The 22,899-nt window shown below is 45.2% G+C and overlaps 1 protein-coding gene across 1 annotated transcript in view; it reads left to right on the forward strand.

The window, feature by feature from the left end:
* Window positions 1-22,899, forward strand: part of LOC130022018 (zinc finger protein 571-like) — a 157,842-nt gene that overhangs the window by 77,003 nt on the left and 57,940 nt on the right. The window contains exons 2-3 of the mRNA XM_056112742.1: window positions 1,549-1,843; window positions 1,928-2,703. Coding sequence (XP_055968717.1) covers window positions 1,549-1,843; window positions 1,928-2,703 — 1,071 coding nt within the window. The remainder of the gene's footprint in view (window positions 1-1,548; window positions 1,844-1,927; window positions 2,704-22,899) is intronic.

A 22,899-nucleotide genomic window follows, 5' to 3' on the forward strand; every position in this document is an offset into this window, starting at 1 on the left:
GGCATTAGAGCACTTTGATTTGGGAATGGGGTCAGCAGGTACGAGTGAGTTGGTAAGATTCACGAATACAGAATAAATATTATTATGCCAGCAGGAGTGGACCAAGTATGTGATTGTAAAGGTGGAAGGCTGGGATTGGCAGGGAGAAATTCCAAAACCTGATGCTTGGAGTAGAGGACTCTTAGCTTTGCTAGGTGCTGAAATTCACCATGTATAAAAAGTACTGTGAGTTTTGATTGGCTTGACAGTGGTAGTTGTTTAGAAAGCTAATTTCTGCGCCCTAGAGATGGTGCAGTGAGAAATATACTTGCTTTGCTTAGGGATGGATGGTCCTTACCCAGCACGCCTTATAGACAGCATAGACCCACAGAAATGATCCTAGACACTGCATGGTGTGCCCCTCCACCCACCCAACCACAAATAAATAGAAACGACAAAAAAGAAAGAGAAAAAACTTCATTGATCCTGAAAGGCATCACTTGTGGTGAGAGAATTGCAATGGCCAGGTGGTCTGCTTCAGCTGCGTTACGATGCAGCGTAGTCTTCACCACTGCATCACAGGTTCCACACGGAACTTTAACCAAACCGACATGTGGATCTATTCATTTTCTCCTGAAATGGATGTGTCCGTTTTCTATAGAAGGAATTATTTCTAGTTGTATTCCTTCATTAATTTAAAAGGGGGGAAAGTCACAGAATTTACTCTCTATCCATCAATGTTGTGCGTCCAACTTACGGTAACATGAAGTTATTCAATAGTAAGACAATTCATATGTCAGTAATTGCATTTTTGCGGTGCATATGTGTGAAACTACATCTGAAGGGCTCAGTTTTTTTGACAGGAAGACTCAGTGAATAAGTCAATAATTAGAATCATCTGTTGTTCTACAGGAAAGCTGCCACCTCGAGTGGAATGTCTCTGATCCTGCACTGTATGATAATGTCTCGAGTGATCAATCCTGCCCTCAGCCCCATGAGGAAACCGAGACAGGCGGGATGTTGTCTGAGGGTGATCAGAATGGTGAGAGCTACCTCACTCTGAAGAAGCCCTCTCCTGGAAAAAGTTCCTTGGAGTGTGTTATTCTCAGTTCACAGACACAAAATTCCCCAATTGGGCACCTGCTATGGAGAGAAGCACTGTTTATAGTGAGTCCCTCACAGCAACATACCCTCAACCACAGTCACCATGAGCAGAACCCATATAGGTGTAAGGAATGTGGGGGAGCCTCCCCATGTTCTCATCACTGTGGTGTTCCCTTAGAAAACCACAGTGGACAGAATCCCCAGAAATGTCAGCCCCAAGAACAAAGTATGAGTCAAGGGTTACTCCATCATGACCATATGAATATAAATTCAGGAGCGAAACCTTTTGCATGTGAAGCATGTGGGAAGGCCTTCGATCAATCATCACATCTTATTATGCATAGGAGAATTCATACAGGAGAGAAACCTCATGAATGCCAGACATGTGGGAAGGCCTTTATTCAGACCTCTAGTCTTAATAGACCTATGAAAACGCATAGTGGAGAGAAGCCTTATATATGTCAGGAGTGTGCTAATGCCTTTACTCGATCCTCAGGCCTCAGTATACATAGAAGTATTCACACTGGAGAGAAACCGTATATATGTAAGGAATGTGGGAAGGCCTTTGCGAAAGCCTCAAATCTTAGTGAACATAGGAGAATTCACACAGGAGAGAAACCCTATATATGTAAGAAATGTGGGAAGGCCTTTGCGAAAGCCTCAAATCTTAGTGTACATATGAGAATTCACACTGGAGAGAAACCGTATATATGTAAGGAATGTGGAAAGGCCTTTGCTCAATCCTCAAGACTTAGTGAACATAGGAGAATTCAGACTGGAGTGAAACCGTATATATGTAAGGAATGTGGAAAGACCTTTGCTTTGGCCTCAAGACTTAGTGAACATTGGAAAATTCACACTGGAGAGAGACCCTATGTTTGTCAGGAATGTGGAAAGGCCTTTATTTTGGCCTCAAAACTTAGTGTACATAGGAGAATTCACACTGGAGAGAAACCGTATATATGTAAGGAATGTGGGAAGTCCTTTGCTGAAGCCTCAAGCCTTCGTGTACATAGGAGAATTCACACTGGAGAGAAACCGTATATATGTAAGGAATGTGGGAAGTCCTTTACTGAAGCCTCAAACCTTAGTGTACATAGGAGAATTCACACTGGAGAGAAACCGTATATATGTAAGGAATGTGGGAATGCCTTTGCTACAGCCTCAAGCCTTAATGTACATAGGAGAATTCACACTGGAGAGAGACCCTATGTTTGTCAGGAATGTGGAAAGGCCTTTGCTACAGCCTCAAGCCTTAATGTACATAGGAGAATTCACACTGGAGAGAAACCGTATATATGTAATGAATGTGGAAAGGCCTTTGTTTTGGCCTCAAGACTTAGTGTACATAGGAGAATTCACACTGGAGAGAAACCGTATATATGTAAGGAATGTGGGAAGGCCTTTTCTCAATCCTCAAGCCTTCGTGTACATAGGAGAATTCACACTGGAGAGAAACCGTATATATGTAAGGAATGTGGGGAGGCCTTTGCTAAAGCCTCAAGACTTAGTGAACATAGGAGAATTCACACTGGAGTGAAACCGTATATATGTAAGGAATGTGGGAAGGCCTTTGCTAAATCCTCAAGCCTTACTATACATAGGAGAATTCACACTGGAGAGAAACCGTATATATGTAAGGAATGTGCAAAGGCCTTTGCTGGAGCCTCAAGACTTAGTGTACATAGGAGAATTCACACTGGAGATAAACCATAATATATGTAAGGAATGTGGGAAGTCCTTTGCTGAAGCCTCAAACCTTTGTGTACATAGGAGAATTCACACTGGAGAGAAACCATATATATGTAAGGAATGCGGAAAGGCCTTTACTTCATCCTCGCAATTGACTATACATAGGAGACTTCACAGTGGAGAGAAACCGTATATATGTAAGGAATGTGGGAAGTACTTTGCTGAAGCCTGCTGATTTTCACCCGGGCTGCACCTATGCCAGTATTCTTGTGCTTGGAATTGCTTGTGTGTTAACTTGTAATCAATGGGTCATGGTGATGAAAATAAGTACGAAGTTGACTGAATAAACAGGTACAGAAACAACCTCCTGCTCAGAGCTGTCATGGATCACTACTCTATTATTGTTTGCTATGCTTCTGGCTTGGCCCAGTGGGACTGGTTAGTGGGAATTATGGCAGAAATCAACCAAGATGCAGCATTGAATACTTTGAAAATGGAAAAATAGGTAATCCTTCATTCTTCAGTATTTCCTGTGTTAGGATTTGGAATGCTTGAGCACCCTGGTTTGGCAACTTGAGCGCCAGGTCTAGCCAGCTTGTATGGTGCATTCAAGCTTGTTTCTTACTTGTTCTGGATATCCAGGCTTTCGTAGATGTGGAGCTTTTTAGGGGTACATTGGGTGCTGTTGTGTCGCTCAGGTGTCATGGGTGAAGGTGCGTTATCCTGAGGGCCCCTGCAGCCACCATCGATCCAGGTCCAAGACGGCACTGGAGGTTGGGCACATGGACTTCAGGCCTTGGTGTGAGGAGCCTGCAAAGAGTGGGGGTCTTGGTCATCTCGTTCCTTCCTACTGGAGACTGTGAAGGACCCTGTTTGGAGCCTTTGGACTGGAAATAACACTTATCGAAACTCCAGATATGTTCACGGGCAGCCCCCAAAGGAAAGGGACACTTTTGCCGTCGGTCATTTTCATTGGATTCAGTGCTGGGTTTGGCACTTTGGGGTGTGTTTAGACACGTGACAGGTATATGCCTTGAAAATTTACTCTTTGGATTATAATTTTTTTTTTGCTCTTTGTGTCACACTCAGCGTTTCGCATGGGTTTCTCCTGACTTATGCACTCAGGAATTACTCCTGGTAAAGCTCAGGTGACCATATTGTTTCTGGGATTCGAACCCGGGTTGGTCACGTGCAAGTCAAACCTCTTACCCGCTCTGCTATCACTTCAGCCCCTCTTTGGATTAATTTTAATAGCTGCTTTTATTCAGGGGTGTTGGAAGGGATTCTTTGATGCACAAGTTTTACTTCTGGTTTTGCATCTCAGGAATTATTCTGTGGTGCTGCTGGGTACCTATCGGATGGGGAGGCTAGCATCCTAGTCGCTTCACAATGATTCCAACCCCACTATTGGTGTTTTTTTTTTTTCCCATATATAGAATTTCTACAACACGGGATTATGGTACCGCCAGCAGGTCAATCTGTGCCTGTAAGGCGACTGCATCAGCAGCCTGATGGCACCATCAGACTTCCAGATACTCCGAAATAGATGTTGTGCCTTTGGCCAGACAACAAAAACTTTGGGCAAAGTCTTCCAAGAAAGTAAACAGCCAAAGTTAGGTATGTGCAAGACACAACAACAAACCATTTCCTGCTCAGCTATATAATTGGAGGCAAGGTCTCTCTGGTTCCTGATCAAACCTCTTAAAGGCTACGATCCCAGAGACTCAGAGATAAATCTCGGAACCCAGCAGCTTTTTGCAGAGATGTGCCCGATACCCGCAATGAGCTACCGGCGACAGACCACCACAAGGGGAATGGGTGTGTTTCTCAGCCTGATCCCACTTGGTGGCTCGGTGGCCACCATCTTCCATAGACCATTGGACAGACAGGTTTGGGCCTGCAGTGACAAGACATGCAAGGCCTCATATGATTGGGCTGGACTCTGCACTTTCCTCCCCACCTCAATGAGACCCCGAGTCGCTGCCCATGTACGAACTTTCTGGCTCTTGATCACTCTGTTTAACAGCCATGATCCCAGAGTCTCAGAAACTAATTTCGGAACCCAGTGGCTTTCAGAAGAAATGTGTTCTGTCCCCACAGTAGGTTACCAAAGCTGGGTATTTCAGGTGGGAATAGGTTTTGTGCCTGGCGGTTCAGTGGCCGCCATCTCTTAGGGCTTCTGGACGGTTAGGTTTGGGACTGCAGTGAGGAGACATGCAGGGCCTAATGGGATGGTGGTGGAGCCAGCCCTTTTCCCCCCGCCCCAACGAAACCCCGAGTTTTCTGACGTCTACGATTGACCTCTGTGGCTCGTGATCAAGGTGAATAATGGCCATGATCCCAGAGATTCAGAGACAAATCTCGAAACCCAGTGCCTTTTAGCAGAAAAGCATCTGGATCCTGCAGTAGGTTACTGTCCCAGGTCCACCCCAAGGGTATTTGGTGCTGTCCCCCCAACTGCTCCTCCTTGGCGGCTCGGTGGCCTCCATCCGCCAAAGGCCTTTGGAAAGTCAGGTTTGGGCCCACACTCACGAAGATACGTGGGGCCTTGCTGGATGGGTGTGGAGCTGGCCAATTCCTCCCCACTCCAACAAGAGCCTAAGTCATTCCCACAAACCACCTCTCTGGCTCGTGATAAAGCTGTTTAATGGCCATAATCCCAGAGACTCAGGAACAAATCTCAGAACCCAGCAGGTTTTTGCAGAAATTCCTCCAGATTTTGTTGTTAAAATTTCATAATTCCAAAATCATATGTTATTTATAACCAGCAATTGAAAAAGAATTGTCTACTGTTGCGTTTTCACCAGATCAAAGTGCCGGAATAAAATCCCAAATAATAATGGTGGGTCTTGTGTCAAAATATTGAATGTAATCAAAGTAGAGAGAATAATTGGAAATTATCTGCCCCACAGGTAGAGGAAGGCTGTGGAATGGCATTATACTTGGGTTTTTAGTGATGGAAAGTGGGCACGGTGAAGGGACGGGTGTTTCATTGTATGACCGAGACTTAAACCTGAAAGCTTTCTAAGTGCTCTCCCATTTTCCCCTGTTTTCTCCCATTTATTTAGAAATGGCCAGAGTAATAGTAGAGCAAGTAGGATGCTTACTTTGCATGTGGCCAACCCAGGAGTCCTCCAGTCCACAACATCTTTTCATTGCTCATTGGACATTGAGCGTCCCCTTCTCATTCCTAGAACATGTAATGTGGGGGTGTGGCATGGGGTAGGGGTATCTTCTCCCTGAAGCTGTTCATTACGGACAGATCCAGTGCTTTCCTTTCTTGACTTTATTGTGATTCTTCCCTATCTGTCAGGTATGTCAAGTAGTCCATGTGTTTCAAGGCTCTTGTTTTCCCAGTTGTATAACTGGCCAGACTGTACACCTAAAGGGTCGGGTGCCCTTTCTGGACTCCTCTCAGTCAATCTGACAACATGCATATCTTTGCCTTTGGATCATTGCCATGGTTTTTTGAATTTGGGAAGAAATTGAGTTTTCTTTTGTTATGGGGCCTGGGGATGCTCAGCAGTTATTTCTGGTTGTTCTCGTAAGTTGCTTTTAGCAGTGTTCAAGGATCAAACCCTGTCAGCCTCATGCTAGGCAAATGCCTACCTACTGTACGCTTGTAAGCACCAAAAACTGTTTTATTGTGTGTATGTTAAATTGTGACTGTGAGCCCATAGTGAAGTTAATTAGGACGAGAACAGCAGTGCATCACGGTGGGTTCTCGCCTTACAGATGCCGCCTACCTTCGATGCCCAGCATCCCCTATGGTATCCCAAACATCACTGGGTCTGATTAAAAACAAAACCCAAAAGGATTTTTTGGGGGATTGCTGAGCTCCTCCCAGCAACACTTCCCACAGATTTTCCCTTTCTGTAGACTTGCTTGGACTGTGAGAACTATGGAGATGTCCTCCACCTGCTTGGTTATTCAACTGCATTCCATTCAACATTGGACTAATTCTCATTGTGCATTTTGTTTGATTTAAGAACTCAAATCACAGGTTTATGATGTGACATTACAGCAATTTCTTTAGGGAACAGGGGTATTGCATACAAGTGTGCTGTAAGATTCTCTTGTTTAAACTATTATGCCATTGGAGTGCTCAGTGGACCGAGCATGCGACTTGAAAGGTGGGGTCCAGCTCCATCCCCACAACCACATCTATGGTCTCAGCATCACAGGAAAAATATCAGAGCCTAATGCCTGGACTAGAGGGTCTTTAACCTCAGTGGGTGCTGAAATCTGGAAATTTATTTTATTGTATTGTTTTTTAAAGTCTTCATTAAAATGCCAGTATTTTTAATGTTATTGATAGTTGTATTTAGGCGTACAATCATTGACCACCAATTCCTGCATCATCTTCCCTCCACCCGTGTTCCCGTATTCCCTCCCCACCCAGCTGCCCACTCTGCCCCCACCTGTCATCTGGACAAGCATATGACTAGGTTTCAGTGGTTACAGCTTAGATCTCTTGTTTTCAGTTCTGTTGCATCTGTGTTTTGGGTAAATGGCTACACCCCTCACTCATGTCACTGGCATAAATGAATCCCTGATCCCTGTAAACTTCCGGGACTCTTCCGCCCCAAATTTCTTTCCTTCTTAGTCCGGCTTCTCTCTAAACACTGGAATCAGGGATGATTTAAGCAGCCCCTTTACATTACATTTCCACATCCAGTGTTCGGTATTCCACAGATGAGTGAACAGCATCCTGTTTTTGTTTCTTTTTCTGGCTAACTTCACTCAAGACAGTATCTTCCAGTTCCAACCATGTTGGTGCATAAAAGCAGTAATTCTAAAACCTAAAAAATATATCAATTGATCTCCCTTTATTCATCGATTTATTCGAGTGGGTGTCAGTAACGTCTCCATGCATGCCTGTTGCGTGCTAGTGTAGCCCAATGGCATCTGTTCTAGGAACATGGAGAGCCTCAAACCGATTTTTCAGGGTCTTTAGGAAGAAATCTGAACCTCTTGTAGGTGGGCGTCCATGCAGTCTTTTGATGTCCCGTGGAATTCAGTCAGTAATGGGTCTAGGCCAGTGGTTGTCTGTAAACCTCATTTCGTGTCCAGCCCATCTGATTTTTGATACCTTAGAAGATCAGACAGCGTCCCTGATTCTTGACCGTTGATGGAGATCAGAACTCCGGATTCTATCTCTCATTTGAGTGATACGTGATATTCCAAGCATAGCTCTTTCGATTCCTCTTTGAGAGACCCAAGTAGCGTTCTCATCCTGTTTTCATAGGGCCCAGGTCTTTAAGGCATATGTTAATGCAGGAAGAACAGTGGAATTGAAGACATGTGCTTGAAGCTGGAGGTTCTTTGTCCTCTTAGTTATTTCTTCAACGCTCTTGAAGGCATTCCAAGATGCTCTCATCCTCCTGCGAAACTCAGGTGCCAGATCATTCATCATGTTTCTTTCTCGAACTAGGTATATATAACTTGCATTCGGAGATGGTGGTTCCATTGAAAGCGAATGGAGGATCAGAAACGAGGCTTTTTGTAATAAACATTGTCTTCATAATTGTGATGCTTCGTAATTCAGCTGTAGGCCGACCTTTCCACACCCACGGTCGAAGTCGGTCATCATTTCTGCCTCTTGGCTGATGTTGGGTGTTATTAGAACGATGTCATCAGCAAAGCAGAGGTGGTATAGTTGCCTACCATCTATCTTCACTCCCATTCCTTCCCATTCCAGTCATCGCATGATGTTCTCAAGGGTGGCACTGAAGAGTTTTGGTGAAATGGTATCACCCTGCCGAACCCCTCTCTTGACATGGATAATTACTTCTTTGTAGAGTGATCAGATCCTCGTAGTGAATCCATAATAGACCTCACGGAGGATCCTGATGTATTGAGTTTGTACACCCTGATTGGCTAGGGCTTCTATGACCAATTCCGTCTCCATAGAAGCAAAGGCCTTCTTTAAATCAATGAACGTTAGACAGAGTGGCTTCTTGAACTCCTGAGAAGCCTCAATGAGCTTAGTAATCATGTGGATATTGTAGATGGTACTGAATCCTTTTCGGAACCCACCTTGTTCACATGGTTGTTCTTCATCTAGTATTCTGCTAATCCTATTCAGGATGACTTGAATGAACAGATTGTAGATGAGAGACAATAGGCAGATTGGGTGATAGTTGCCAATGTCGTGGATGCCTTCCTTCTTGTATAGTAGTATGGTCTTGCTGGTTTTCCATTGGGATGGAACCTTGCATTCAGACAGCGTGTGAAGAGCCGAGCCAGTGTATTGATGAGTACTGATGGTAAGTTCTTCAAGTGTTCAGGTCTGATCTTGTCTGGGCCAGGTGCTCTTTGTTTCTTTACCGACGAGATAGCATGTTGAATTTTGAAGGGAGAACATTCAGAATGATATATCCATGGTGCAGAATGTGGTATGTGGGCAGGTGGACGTGGCTATTAAAGAGATCTGAGTAGAAGTCATGAATAATCTTCTCCATTTCCCTTCTGGATGATGTGATAGATCCATCAGGATGTCGAAGGGGAGTCATCTTGGTCTTGTAGTTGGTGAAGGACAGGCGGGCATTATGAAGGCTTTTCATGGCTTCTGCCGCATCTACCAGCATCGCTGTTCTCCTGTCTTTGAGGTCATCCTTTATGGCTTCTCTGCATTGTTTTGCCAGCTTGGACGTTCGCTTGCGGTTGCCTGAGGCATGTGCCAAGCCACATTAGCGAATAAGTTCAAGAGTGTTCGAAGAAAGGCAGTTTTTTTGTGGTTATTTCTCTCGGCCCCGAGAGTCCCAGCAGCAGGAATCTCTGAGCAATGCTGGTGTGACCCTCTCCCCACGTATGTTAATTAAAATTCTCCTTAACACACCCTACTTTCTCTGATTGCTGTTACCTTTTCCCCAGACATCTGGAGATGCTGGAGTTGAATCTGGCTTCTCCTCCATGGAGAACAAAAGAAATGGGACTTCTCATGTGTATAAGAACCTCAAAACTCAGGACAGAAGATGGCACTCTCAGCAATGTGGGGTGCTGTGATATGTGGAAGTGGGGTCTGGAGACCTTTAGAACTGAGTTGGTTGGACATATCGTACTGCAGGAAGGCAAGCCTCTCCTGTGTCACCCTGTTCGCTCTCGGGTAGCTGGCTCTGGAGCACTGCTAACTGGGTATCCTTCCACACATAGACTGAGTGGGGCAAGCCTCAGGCAGCAGGGACACCCGGGCACAGATCCCCAGTTTATTCACTGACCCAAGGCACAGTCAGACGCGGCCAGGGCCGGAAAATGCTGGACTCTCTCATCCCCTCTCTTACTTTGCGGGTGTATGAGAGTTGAATCCATCAGAGGTGGCTCTTGACACACGGACCCACGAGAATGAAGCAGCACCATTGACGTCTGGGGTCATCCCCCAACCCCCACCCCACCCCACCTGGTCCACACCTCCTGATCTGACTATATTATTTAAGTGAGGGGGTCGGAAGCAGTGTTGGGGGGCCCCACATCCTTCTGGATTTCGACTTTGGTTCCCACACTCAGGGAACCTCCACTTGCCCTGCTCCCGCAAATGTCTGCGAAAGCCAATGAGAAGTCTCCCTGGAACAGAAGGGAATCCAATCTAGGCTTTTACCTAGGTCAAAGTCCCGTTGCTAAGGAGGTTGCCTAGGCAGGTTGAGAGTGGTGATGATCTTCTTTGAAATTCCTTTCCTGGCCTTTTTTTTTTCTGCAGGAGCTTCTCTGGGTCTGTTACTGGCCATAGGTGAGTGTGTGATCAGGCCTTAGTTTCTGTTTTCTTCAAGGTTGGCCTTCACAACTTCAGAGCTATTCCCGGGAAATTCACTGCCTTTACCTTGGGAGGGGGAGCCATCCCTATCTGCCTGCATGCCTACATCAATTCCCTCCAAACCATTAGGAGTTGCTGGACCTTAGGACGTTAGGAGCCCTCAACCCTGTCCCCAGAGGAGTGACTCCTGAGTGCAGAGGCAGGAATAAATAATCCCTGAGCACTGTTGACTATGTCTCCCTCCCCAAAGATGCAAATCCTAAGGTTCCCGGTGCTTCCCAGGTAGCTGATTACTCACTGTGGTACCAGGGGACCATGTGATACTGGAGGTGAGCCCAGAAAAACCATCTACAGGCAGAGAAAGCCTTGATCACAGGGATCACTGAAATCGCTCACATCTGTAATTTATAAACCTGATCCCCCTGACATAGCGCTTTCTGTTCAATACACAAAACAAGTACTTTTTTGTAGGGGTGGGGATAAGGCACAACCAGAAATGGAGTTACTTCTGGCTCCCCAGGCAGGATAGTTCCAGGTGGGCCTGGGAGGGAAAGGGATTATATCCTGTCATCCCCTGCAAGACAAACTCCCAGCAGTCCCTAAAATCTAAATTTCAATTTACCTTGAATGCATCATTCAATCTCCCCCAGCCTTTGGGTGGGATACACAATACCTCCATTATCTCTGGGTTCCTCATTGTTTGCCCTTTGACCATTTTTTTCCATTTTTGTGTCCCACCTGGGTGATGCTCAGGGGTTTCTCCTGAATATGCACTCAGGAATTACTCTTGAAGTGTGGTGCTTGGGGGATCTTGTGGCAAACACTATGCTTCAACCTTTTGATGTCTTAAATATACACTCCTAGTTCATTCTTTACGTTACAGTTCTCAAGTTCAAATTAAACTGGTGTCTTCAGTACTATGAGGGAAAGGGAATTGCTGATGATTGCAATTCAGGGAAACACAAAGATCTTCCCATTCTGTAAACTCTTAAGAGTTCTTGCCACTGTGTATTTTCATACGCCTACTAAGGTCTGAGCTCCTGGTGAACCTGAATTAACCTCCCGAGTTTCCTTATATAGCAAACCATAATAATAATAGTAATGATTACTATTTCATATGCCAGTGTCCCAGCACTTGGACTTGATTTGTATGTTAACCTGTAAACATTGGTCCTTTTTTTTGGTCACACCCAGAGATGCTCAGGGGATACTCCTGGCTTTGCACTCAGGAATCATTCCTGGCTGTGCTCGGGGGACCATATGGGATGCTGGGAATCGAACCTGGGTCAGCCACATGCAAGGAAAACGCCCTACCCTCTGTGCTATTGCTCTAGCCCCTGTAAATAATGGTTCTTGATGATGGAATTCAGGGGAAATCTGATTAAATAGGAACTAAGTAAAAGGGTACAAAAACCCCCCCTTAATCACAAATATCAGTGTCACTCCTGGGAGTGCTTGGGGGACTGTATGTGATGCCGGGGACCGAACATATGCCCTGCCAACTGTACTATCACTCTGGCTCCAAGTATAATTTTTCATCCTCTTTTTCTTTTATAAAATCACGTACCCATAGGTAAATCATAGCCTGAAAACCTGGCCTGTAAGCTCTGAGCATTTCTGGATGTGGTCCCAAAACCGAAACAACAAACCCAGAGGACTGACCGTTCAGAACATATTACTATATTTTGCACCTCTTCTGTTGGCAGTTAACTCCTCATTGCCTTTATTTGGGCAGGAGGATTGGCTATGCGGGATTTTGCCAAACCCAGCAGCTCTCCGGGATCACTCCTTGGCAATTCAGGTTGTGAAGTTAAGTCCTTTGCGTTCATGACAAATGCCCTGCCACTCACTGTCAGCTCTTTCGTGCCGCTGATAGCCTTTGAAATTGCAGCCTGTACTTCTGGTTCAAGTTTGCACCAGGAGGCCCCAGGTGCCAGCAACCCTGTCCTGACCTCTATCTACCAGCTGGGCCTCAGCCCTGCCCCCTGCTGTAACTTTCTCACAAGGTTCACATTATTTGTATAGAATTTGAATTCCTGCAGTCAGAGATAGGCCAGGAATGCAAGACCTATCCTTGCAAGGAGTCTACCATAATACAGTCTCCTGTACAAAGCAGGATTCCTCCAAGCACCTCTCAGGTAAGCTCAAAGTTCTGCCACCTTTAGCAAAATCCAAACCTGCATTCTACAAAACTGGTTGGTGGAGGTTGACTAGTGAACAAATTACATATATATATATATATATAGATAGATAGATAGATAGATAGATATATAGATATAGATATACACACATACACAAACACACACATATATGTGTATATATACATATATATGTGTATATGTATACATATATATGTGTAAAGTTAAAGTAAAGGCCCTCCCGTTGATCATCGATTTGCTCAAGCGGGCCCAGTAACGTCTCCATTGGAGACTTTGTTGTTACTGTGTCTGGCATATCGAATACTCTCGGTAGCTTGCCGGGCTCTCCGAGAGGGGTGGAGGAATCGAACTCGGGTCGGCCATGTTGTCTGTGTGTATATATATATGTGTGTGTGTGTATATATATATATATATATATATATATATATATATGGTCATACCCCGTGGTTGCTGCAAAAGGTAACAAATGGTACTCAGTGTTGTGCCGGGGTATACAGGTCAGCCGTGTACAAGGCCAGTACCCTACCATACTATAGCTGTGGCACCTAAATTTATTGATTTATTTTTGGTTGACTACACTCAATGGAGATTAGAGTTTACCTCGGCTCTGCTCTCATTGATAATGCTAGGTTTGGGGACCCTGTGAGGTGGTAGAGATTGAACCTCGGTCAGTTATGTGCTAGACAAGCAACTCGTGGTCTGTGCTTTCTCTGTAGCCATCATAAAAATGCTTCTTTGCTAAGTCGAGACAGTTGTGTTTTTTTTCTGATTAACTACACAAGTCACTTTCATTTTTTTTTTTTTTTTTTGCTTTTTGGATCACCCCCAGTGATGCACAAGGGTCATTCTTGGCTCATGCATTAAGGAATTACTCCTGGCGGTTCTTGGGGGACCATTGGGGATGCTGGGAATCAAAGCTGGTTTGGTCGTGTCCAAGGTAAACACCCTCCCCACTGTGCTATCGCTCCAGCCCCCCCCCAGAACACTTTTTTGTGTTTTTGTTTTCGGATCACAGCCAGAAGTGCTCTGGGCTTACTCCTGACTCTGCACTCAGGAGTCACTCCAGGGGGGCCTGGGGGAACCTATGAGAAGTGGGAGTTTGAACAGGATTTACACCTTAACAGGTCTCTCCTGGTAGCTCTCTCTCACTGTCCACATTTGGTGCTCTTGAGCCACTTCTCCACCCTGGACAGTTGTTGCTTTGGACCGATGAAAGTAGAATGAGGACCAGGCTGGTTGCTGATTACTTGCAGTTTATTCAGTCTCTTGTCTCCCAGCTCTATCCAACCCTCTCTCTAACTCATTCTCCAATGATCTCTGTGACTCCTCTCCAATCTCCCCAGCCACTCTTACTCTCAGCTCTCAGCCTTCTCTTTATGTCGCAACCGTGTCCTCTAACTCTGTGTCTCTTCTTCTCTCACTCTCTCTTCATCCTGTTGTTCATGGATTGACTCAAACAGGCCCCAGTAATGTCTCCTTCTTCCTATCCCTGAGATATTAAGAAGTGCCACATTTGAGGCTCTTTCAGGGTCAGGAGAAAGAGAACCATGATTGTTACTGGTTTTTGGCATATTGAATACACCATGGGGGAGTTTGCCAGACTCTGCGGTGTGGGCAGGATACTTCTGGTAGCCTGCCAGTTTTTCCAGATTAAGACTAGATAAAAAAAATTTTGTGTGACCGTGCACTTCCCAGAGCACAGTTTTATAGTCTTTGGGTCTTGGCCATTGATGGGATTACACGGCACCGGGGACAGTTGGTGGGTGTCACGCCTACATACTGGAAGATGGGAGATCTGGGTGGAGGAGGCCCAGTCCCAGTGCAGCTTGGATATCTCAGCCCCAGGTCCTGCACACTTGGGTTCCTCTGCCGGTTCCTTCATGCGTGAGGCTTGTCCGAACTTGTGGAGAGTGGTCTTAAGCATGGCTGTGGCTCGAACCAGAGGTCGTGAGCTGCCAGGGCTCTGCTCGGGGTTGGGAGGGAAACTCAACACACCCTCCTCCAAAAGGCACCAGTGAGAAAGGCACCAGTGAGAAAGCCAGCCACGGAGGCAGGAGACTGCGTGTTTTCTTTCAGGAGCAGGGTTTTATAGTCTCTGGGTCTTGGCCATTGATGGGATTACACAGCACCGGGGGCAGTTGGTGGATGTAACGCCTATATACTGGAAGATAGGGGATCTGGGTGGAGGACGACCATCTCTTTTCTCAGTCTCCTTCATTCCCCCTGTCTCCCTGAAGCTGCTCTTTTTCTTCTCTCACCACGACCACAATCCATGCCTCCCCACGGGAAGCGCAATGAAAAATGATTTTCTAGACTTCCCCATTACCTGCAGCCCATGAAGAAAAAGCAGCCCTAAAGGTGTGTTACTCCTCTCCTTCGACCAGCAACTTAATTGACATATTTAGTTTTACTTCCTGATGATTACCATTCTGTATGGACATAGTCATAGAAACTTTTAGACTTGTTGGTGACTCTCCTGGGGACTTCTCACCACAGATTCAGACTCAGGCCGGATCAATCACTCCCAATCCCAGCAGCGTCCAAGTCTAGTTATTACTTTTTGATTCGTGACAAAATTTGTCCATGACCAGGCTCTTATATATAAGCATTATGGTACTTTGGCCAGGCCCATTTCGATGCCAGCGTAGCTAGCTCACCACTTGCCCGCATCGGACCCTTCTTTATGAGATTGAGGAAGTAAGGGCAGCTGAGGCTTCAGTCTAGAGAGCAGATGTCCAGGAGGTAATATTATCTGGAGACCAACTCTCAAGCTCAGGCTTTTCTTTGTAACTGTCTTCCTGTATCCATACAAAAAGCAATTGCTCTGAAATAGCTACCCATGCAAAAGACACTAAGGAGAAGAGAAAGACAATATTTACAAGTCAAAGTCTGATCAGTTGACAAAGGTAATTGAAAGGTTATGGGCAATCAAGAAACATAAGATCTCACCTGCCAGGGAGCAAGGGCAGACCACTATTATACTACAATACCTGGCGATCCTCAATGGTTTCTCTTGGCTCTGCACTCAGGTATTACTTCTGATGGGGTTCCTGGAAACTACAGGATCCTGGGGATTGAACCTAGGTTGGCCATGTGCAAACAACGCCCTACCCAGATCTACAGTTGCTCTGGTCTCAGTTGGAGAGTTTAGATACATGTAACTGTGCACAGAATGTTGTTTTAAAGGATAGAAGGGGCGTCCTGATGAAATCTTTTATAAGTGGGAATACGGGTCAGGTCCCAAGCTCTCCACATCCCAGGAGACCATTCCGTTTACCTGTGATTTCTCACAAGGATGGTCACATTCCTGGATCCCACCCATGTTACTTTACAAATAATAGAGGTAAAAAGGAAACATTTACGATTGGATAAAGGAAAATTCCATTCATCTATTAGTCAAATGGTGCTCAGGGGACCCTTTGGAATTCTGGACATTGTACCTAGATTGACTGCATGCAGCGCACTGTACTAGCGTGATACTCTCAGTTTGAAATCATGTTTCTGAAACTGCCTCCTGGGGTTTTCCTTTAAGCTGAGAGTCCACTGCTCGCGTGTTGTCAAGGGGTAGAGCGTTGGCCAGACCTTGCTCTCTGATGTTCTTACCAGCCTTTGTTCCTCTTCCATGTCTCCAGCTCTCTGAGTTTCTACTAAGCCAGTTCCTCTCTGAATCCTCAGGGTTGGCTTCGGAGTCACTACTTTCATCCCCATCTGGATTTATTATTTCCCCAAGAAACTCATTGTCCCGTACCCTACCAGCTACCTACCTACAGAGCTTAATTTAATTTGACATGAAAACTCTCATGGCATAGACTAATGAGTGCAATCCTCTGTTCTTCTACATGGCAGTAGCCAGCCCTGGTTGAATGTCTCTTCCTGCACACTGTGATAAAGTGAGCAATTTGGTCCTCATCCCCACAGGGATGCCGAGACAGGTGGGATGTGTTCTGAGGGTGATCAGAAGATCACTCTTCCCATGTCCTCAGCACTATCACTTTCCCATAGAAGCCCATATTGGACAGAATTCCCAGAAATGTAAGCACTGTGGACAAACTTTTGAGTGCAGCATGATACCGGTTGGACTATGTGTACATCCACACAGGAGAGAAACTGTTTAAGCACTGTGGGAATGCCTTTGATGGATCCTCATACCTTATACATAGGAGATTTCCTACTGGAGAGTCCGTATGCATGTAAGGAATGTGCTGTGGCCTTTCTCTGACTCATACATCTTAGTATGCACAGAAAACGTCGCACTGGAATGAAACCATATGCATATACAGAGTGAAAGTCTTTGCTTATTCCACAAGCCTTAATACACAGAAAAACTCACACTGGAACACTGGAGAGATAACTTGTATTTGGGAGCAATGTAGGAAGGCCTTTGCTTCTTCCTGAAGTCTTAGTTTTCATAAATTCTGTTTTGTAGAAAACCCTTATATATGTGAGGTTGGTGGAAAGTCCTTTCATCTCAGGTCTTTCTGAGCATAGGAATGTTCATACAGGTGAATGAAACACTATTCGTGTCACTACTGTGGGAGGGTCTTCACTTAATTTTCAAACTTTTTTGTCCATAAGAAAACGCACATTGCAGTGAATCCATGTATATATGTAAGGAGTGTGGCAAGGCCTTTGCTTATTTCACAATCCTTTTGTGACACTGAAATTTTCATATAGGAGACAAACCTGATGTTTGTTATGACATTTGCAAAGCCTCCACTTTCCCCTAACTCCTTTTTAAACATAGGAAAATTCATTCTCGACGAAGACGTATGTAGGGGTGTGGGAAGATTTTTACTCAATCCTCAAGCTTTGCTGTGTGAGAAAAATTTATCCTGGATTGAGGCCTTATATATGAAATGACTGCAGGAAGATTTTGATCCAATTGGCATAGCTTTCTGAACAGGAAAATTCACAGTGGAGAGAACTCTCATAAGTGTAAGGAATGTGGAAAGGTGTTCAGTTTGTCTCCAGCCCTTACTGCGCATGTGAAAAGTCATTTTGCAGTGAAAAACTACATCTGTCAGGACTGTGGGGAGGACTTTCCTGGATCCTCGGGCCTTATGCATAGGAGAATTCACACTGGAGAGAAGCTATATATAAATATACATATTTATATATGTAAGAATATATATATATTTATGTAAGAACGTGGAAAGGGAATTATTCTCACCTGTAACTTTAAAGACAATCCTGGAGAAAATCCTGTACGTAAGGAATATAGGAAAGCTTGCATGTTCCCTCAAGCTTTAGTAAATATAAAAGTTATGTTGGATCAATCACTTCCATAATATCAATGACCGGCGTCAGAACAGGGCCCTTAGGTAAAACAATTTTAGTTTCAACAAGTAGGTGGGGGATAGATAGAAAAGTACAGTAAGGAAGGAAATAATCCTGTTATACGTGAAAGTTTCCTGTGATACTAGTACCGTAAATGAAAGGTACTTGCTGATTATCCCCTGCACCATGGTTATGACAATGTCCTGGCATGTGGACTTCCCAGTATGTTAACTGGTAAATAATGGATCTTAGTGATAAGGCAAGGTGGAAGGAATTAAATAAGAAGTAAATAGGTATACTAACATTGCATTTTGCTGGTTACTGTCACGACTCACCATGGTTTCATTGTTTGCTGTGACTCTGACTTGGCTCAGAGGCCCTGCTTTGCATAGATCATGGCAGAGATCAATCAGGATGCTGTGGTTAGCCATTTTTGCCGTTGTATACACAGCCAAACCTCTATTCTTCAGGCCCTTCTGTGTTATGTTCTGGGAGTCACATCCCGCAGTACTGTCCATAATTTGTGTCCAGGTAGAGCCACATGCAAGGAAGCACTTCATTCGCTGTAGCATATCTGCACTCATTGTATTCAGTTTTCCATTTGATTTACACAAACATTGAGGGTAAATGTTTTGAGACTTACACTTTGGAAGCAGTAAAATCCTAACAATCTCTTATACACCAAAATGGGACCATATAGAATCCAGATGATTGAACCTGAGTCAGATGCGTACAAGGCAAACACCCTATCCACTGTGCTCTCGCTCCAGCCAACCAGTCTTACACATTTACCTGCATTTTCCTAGTTGTTCTCTGCGCAGCTGGTGTCTGGCCCTTTAAGGCTGCTTGCAGAAGCAGAAGTGACCTCACAGCAGGGCATTTACATGTTTGAGTGCAAGATGCTGGATCAGGCCTCCGTTTGTTAAGCAGGTGAAGGGAAAAGAGGCTGTCTGTCCGTCGTGGAAGGTGTCTGTGAAGGCCGGTTTCGTGGCGGGACACTAGCGGCCTCCCGTGAGCACCCCACACCGCGCCTCCCAGTTTCTGCACTGAGGGGTGGAGCCAAGCCAGCTCTAATGACACTTTTAAGCTTTTTCAACTGATATCCATGCGGTTCCTGGTTCCTGCCGCCTGGCGGGGTTTTGTGGGGAACTCGGAGCTTTGGTGAGTGCAGTGGGGGCTGTGCTGGGGCGCAGGGGTCGCGGGTGTGAGTGTGTTATTCTGGGGATCCCCTGCAGCTCCGCCGTGGGATGGTGGCAGGTGGGCGCGGGGCCGAGTGGGTGGGGGGGGCGCTGGGCCGTCCCTACCCTCCCAGCTCGGGACTGCGCTGGGCCCTGTCTTGGACGCTTTGGCCCCAACCTCCCTGCTGTAGAAGCTGCAGGTTCACTTAGAGGACCTGTGAGATAGCACAGCGGTTAGGGCGTTTGCTTTGCATCTGGCCCACCCAAGATCGATCTCCAAGCTCGACCAGGACGGGTGCCTGAGCGCAGTTAGAAGTTTCTCGTCCATATCGCCGGTGGTGCCTCCAAAACTATAAAAGGACTGTTCATTTTTGAGGGGCAGCTCCCTGATGGCAAATGACACTGTAGCCCTCAGTCACTATTCATTAGTAGCCTTAATTTCCAGACCATCCCTTGGGTGGGGTTCTAGGGGTGGTTGCGGTTTGCAACTGAAAATTTACTTTGGGGCTATTTTTAGTTGTATTTGGGCACAAATATGTAATCTCGGGGCTTCCTTAAGGAGCAGCACTCTGGAATTCTTTTTATTTTAAGTTCATTAGGTTTCATGTGAGATGCTGAATATCAATCAGGGTCAGCATGGGAAACGCCCCTCCCAGCTTAATATCTCTGACTACACATTGTTGTTTTTTCTAACTTAGAATTTCTGTATCCTAAAATTAATTTGAAAATTGCACCCCAACTCTTCATCTCTCCCTGATTAGGCAAAACCCGGCTATTACACTGAGAGTTGTGTTCAAATAATGTCTGGACATGCGCTGCATGCCTTTGGTGGCTATGATTGTTCTCCCCACCCTGGCCGGTGAAGGGTAACAGAGGATCAAAGAAGGAAACGGGCCAGGCTGTTGGTGATCTGCTGGATATTAACCCAAAGTGTCTTAGGCTTCATCTGTGAATTTCCCCTTTTGCTCCTCCCAGAGAAGCTTATCATGTCCTTGCTAACATCCCTGATTTAGTTAAAGTTTATCTTTAACATTTCCTTTGTATTTTTCTTCGCGTTGTCTCAGTTCCCCAGGCCAGTCTTGATTACTTATATGCCATAACTTTCTGGATATTCTCAACTTTGTATTTGTACTGCTTTGTAGTTGAAGTGGCTGTGGATTTGTACCTGTTTTCCTGTTTCCCCTATAGCATTTTTATTTTTTCACTCTACAGCACTGTTCTTTGGTTAAACACAGAAAGACCATCAATGCTTATACTCCTAGTATTTCGGAGTAGATGGACTCAAGTATATCTACTCCTGGGCATAATTGCTTGGTCATAATTACTTGACTCGGGCTTCAGTTACTGTAGTTCCTAACACCCCAAAAGGGAGGTTCTGCCGTGGAACTTGTATGTACCAGGGGCAAGTGGGAAAACTACCCCAGCTTCGAAATGGAACATTCTAGAAAGCACGTGTGCATGGTCTTGGTGCAAACAGTTACAACATCAGAGACAGGATCCCCATGGGGAAGGACAAGGTGAACTGGCCTGAAGACTTAGTCTGGGATTTACAGTAAAAGCCTTGCTTGATCTCAGAGCCCAGAGAAGTAAGTGTTAAAAGCCTTATTTGCTCTGGGGGCTGGAGAGATAGCACAGCGGGTAGGGTGTTTGGCTTGCACACGGCCAACCTGGGTTCAATTCCCAGCATCCCATATGGTCCCTTGAGCAATGTCAGGAGTAACTCCTGAGCGCAGAGCCAGGAGTATCCCCTTGTATCACCGGGTGTGACCCAAAAAAGCAAAAAGGAAAAAAAAAAGCCTTATTTGCTGTCAAAGCCCAGAGAAATAAGTGTTGGGATATTTGTCTCTTACTGTGTTTATCCAAACAACTACAAGTGTTGATAACTTATACAACTAGAGGAAAAGATAAAAGCAACGTAGATGTCCCTGGGAGACAGAGTGTCTCCTTGGGTAAATCTCCCCATGAGAATTTACTCTGTCAAATGTTTATCTGCGTAAATGATCAGTCACCCCTCTGGTATGGTGCTTACCTGTCCCTTTTTGATGCCAGGGTAGCTCACAGCTCTCCTGGGTCCATCCAGTCTCTTGCTTTTGGGGTGCTAAGAACAAAGGGCAGATGAGGCTTAAGTCTCATATACATGACAATGCCCAGGAGTATATAGTATCTGCAGTTAATTAACTCTGAAGTTACAAAAGCATAATATTGCCTTCCTTTGTCTAGACAAAGCTGAGGGCTGGGGGCATGGCCATCCCAATCCTCCAAGCACAATCTTCCCAACTTGGGACTGCACTGGTCCTTGCTCAGGAGCAAAAAAGGATATTTTTCTAAAGTAAACTGTAGAGGATATAAAGGAAAGAGAAAGTCAACATTTTATTTACAAATACAAAATCCAGAGATCTCTGGAGAATCTGACTTTACAATTCACAGGTTGTGATTAGGGAAAATGGGTGAATAATGTATAGGGGAAGCAGAGAAAAGGGAATTAAAGATGAATACTAAGGAAATGGGTGTGATTGGGATGGGTGTTACTCAGTAAGCCTCAGCTCCTTGTAGCAGAGGAGAAATGATGAACCAATGTTAAACCTAAATTGTTTAGAACTCGAATCCAACCAGGGTAAAGGGTTTTGTTTTTTTTTTAAGCAAGAAAGTTTTGGTTTTCCAGGAGTAAGTACATTTGCTCAGGAATCCCACTGGGTGTGCTAGGAGCACGTTTACTTAGACCCGGAGCCATAGTACAGTGGGTAAGGAACCATCCAAGCAATCGACCCAGGTTCTATGCCCTGCATCCCATATGGTCTGTACCAGAGTGATTCCTGCGTGTAGAGCTAGGAGTAAGCCCTGAATCTGCCGGTTGTGGCCTCGAAACAAAAATCAAACAAAATCACACTTATATATACACATATATATGCACAATGGTGAAAGAACAACAGGGCTTCAGGAGAAACTGTGACTTTCTGTAGCACGGATAGATCAAAAATATGGGATTATTTTTTCTTTTTTGGGTCACACTTGGCGATGCACAGGGATTACTCCTGGCTTTGCACTCAGGAGTTACTCCTGGCAATGCTCAGGGGACCGTATGGGATGCTGGGAATCGAATCCGGGTTGGCCGCGTGCAAGGCAAACGCCCTACCCACTGTGCTATCTCTCCAGCCCCAAGAATAGGGGATTTTTAAGGACCAGAAATTTGACTCTTTTAATGTTTCATTCTCGAATTTGTCTTTGTACATCATTCCCCCCACTTCGGTCGAATTTGCCTTTTTTCTTGTTAAATTTTTCACCACAGCCTACAGTGCTCAGTGTTTACTCTTGTCTATGAGCTCAGGGATCATTTGACAAGAGTCAGGGTAACATTCTGTGTTTAGTTATCATTGGTTCAATGTTAGGTGACAATGCAGGATCAGGGGACTTCTCCTTACCCCTAGGCCCCCATTGTGTGACTGACCAGTCCAGCATTTGCCTCTCCACTCCTTTATTCGAGTCCATCCCCCTTGCAGCACAGATTCACCTGGGTGGCAGAAAGGTTCTCAGGGCCTAGACTCTGGCTCTTTAAGGTACCTAATGGAAACAGAAGTGATGTCATAAGTGATGTCATAAATGTCATGGTTCATTTTCCATCCCTGAATCAGACACTGAGACTGTTGCTCACTTGGCAAGGGACAAGTAAATTTGTGCCCCATCCTGGAAGGGGGAGTCTGAAGAAGGATTTAGTTGCAGGACTCAAGCAACCTCCTGTGTGCACCCCGCGCCTTCCCTTTTC

The sequence above is a fragment of the Sorex fumeus genome, unplaced genomic scaffold (genome assembly GCF_029834395.1).
Source record: "Sorex fumeus unplaced genomic scaffold, SorFum_2.1 ptg000019l, whole genome shotgun sequence".
NCBI classification, from domain to species: Eukaryota; Metazoa; Chordata; class Mammalia; order Eulipotyphla; family Soricidae; genus Sorex; species Sorex fumeus.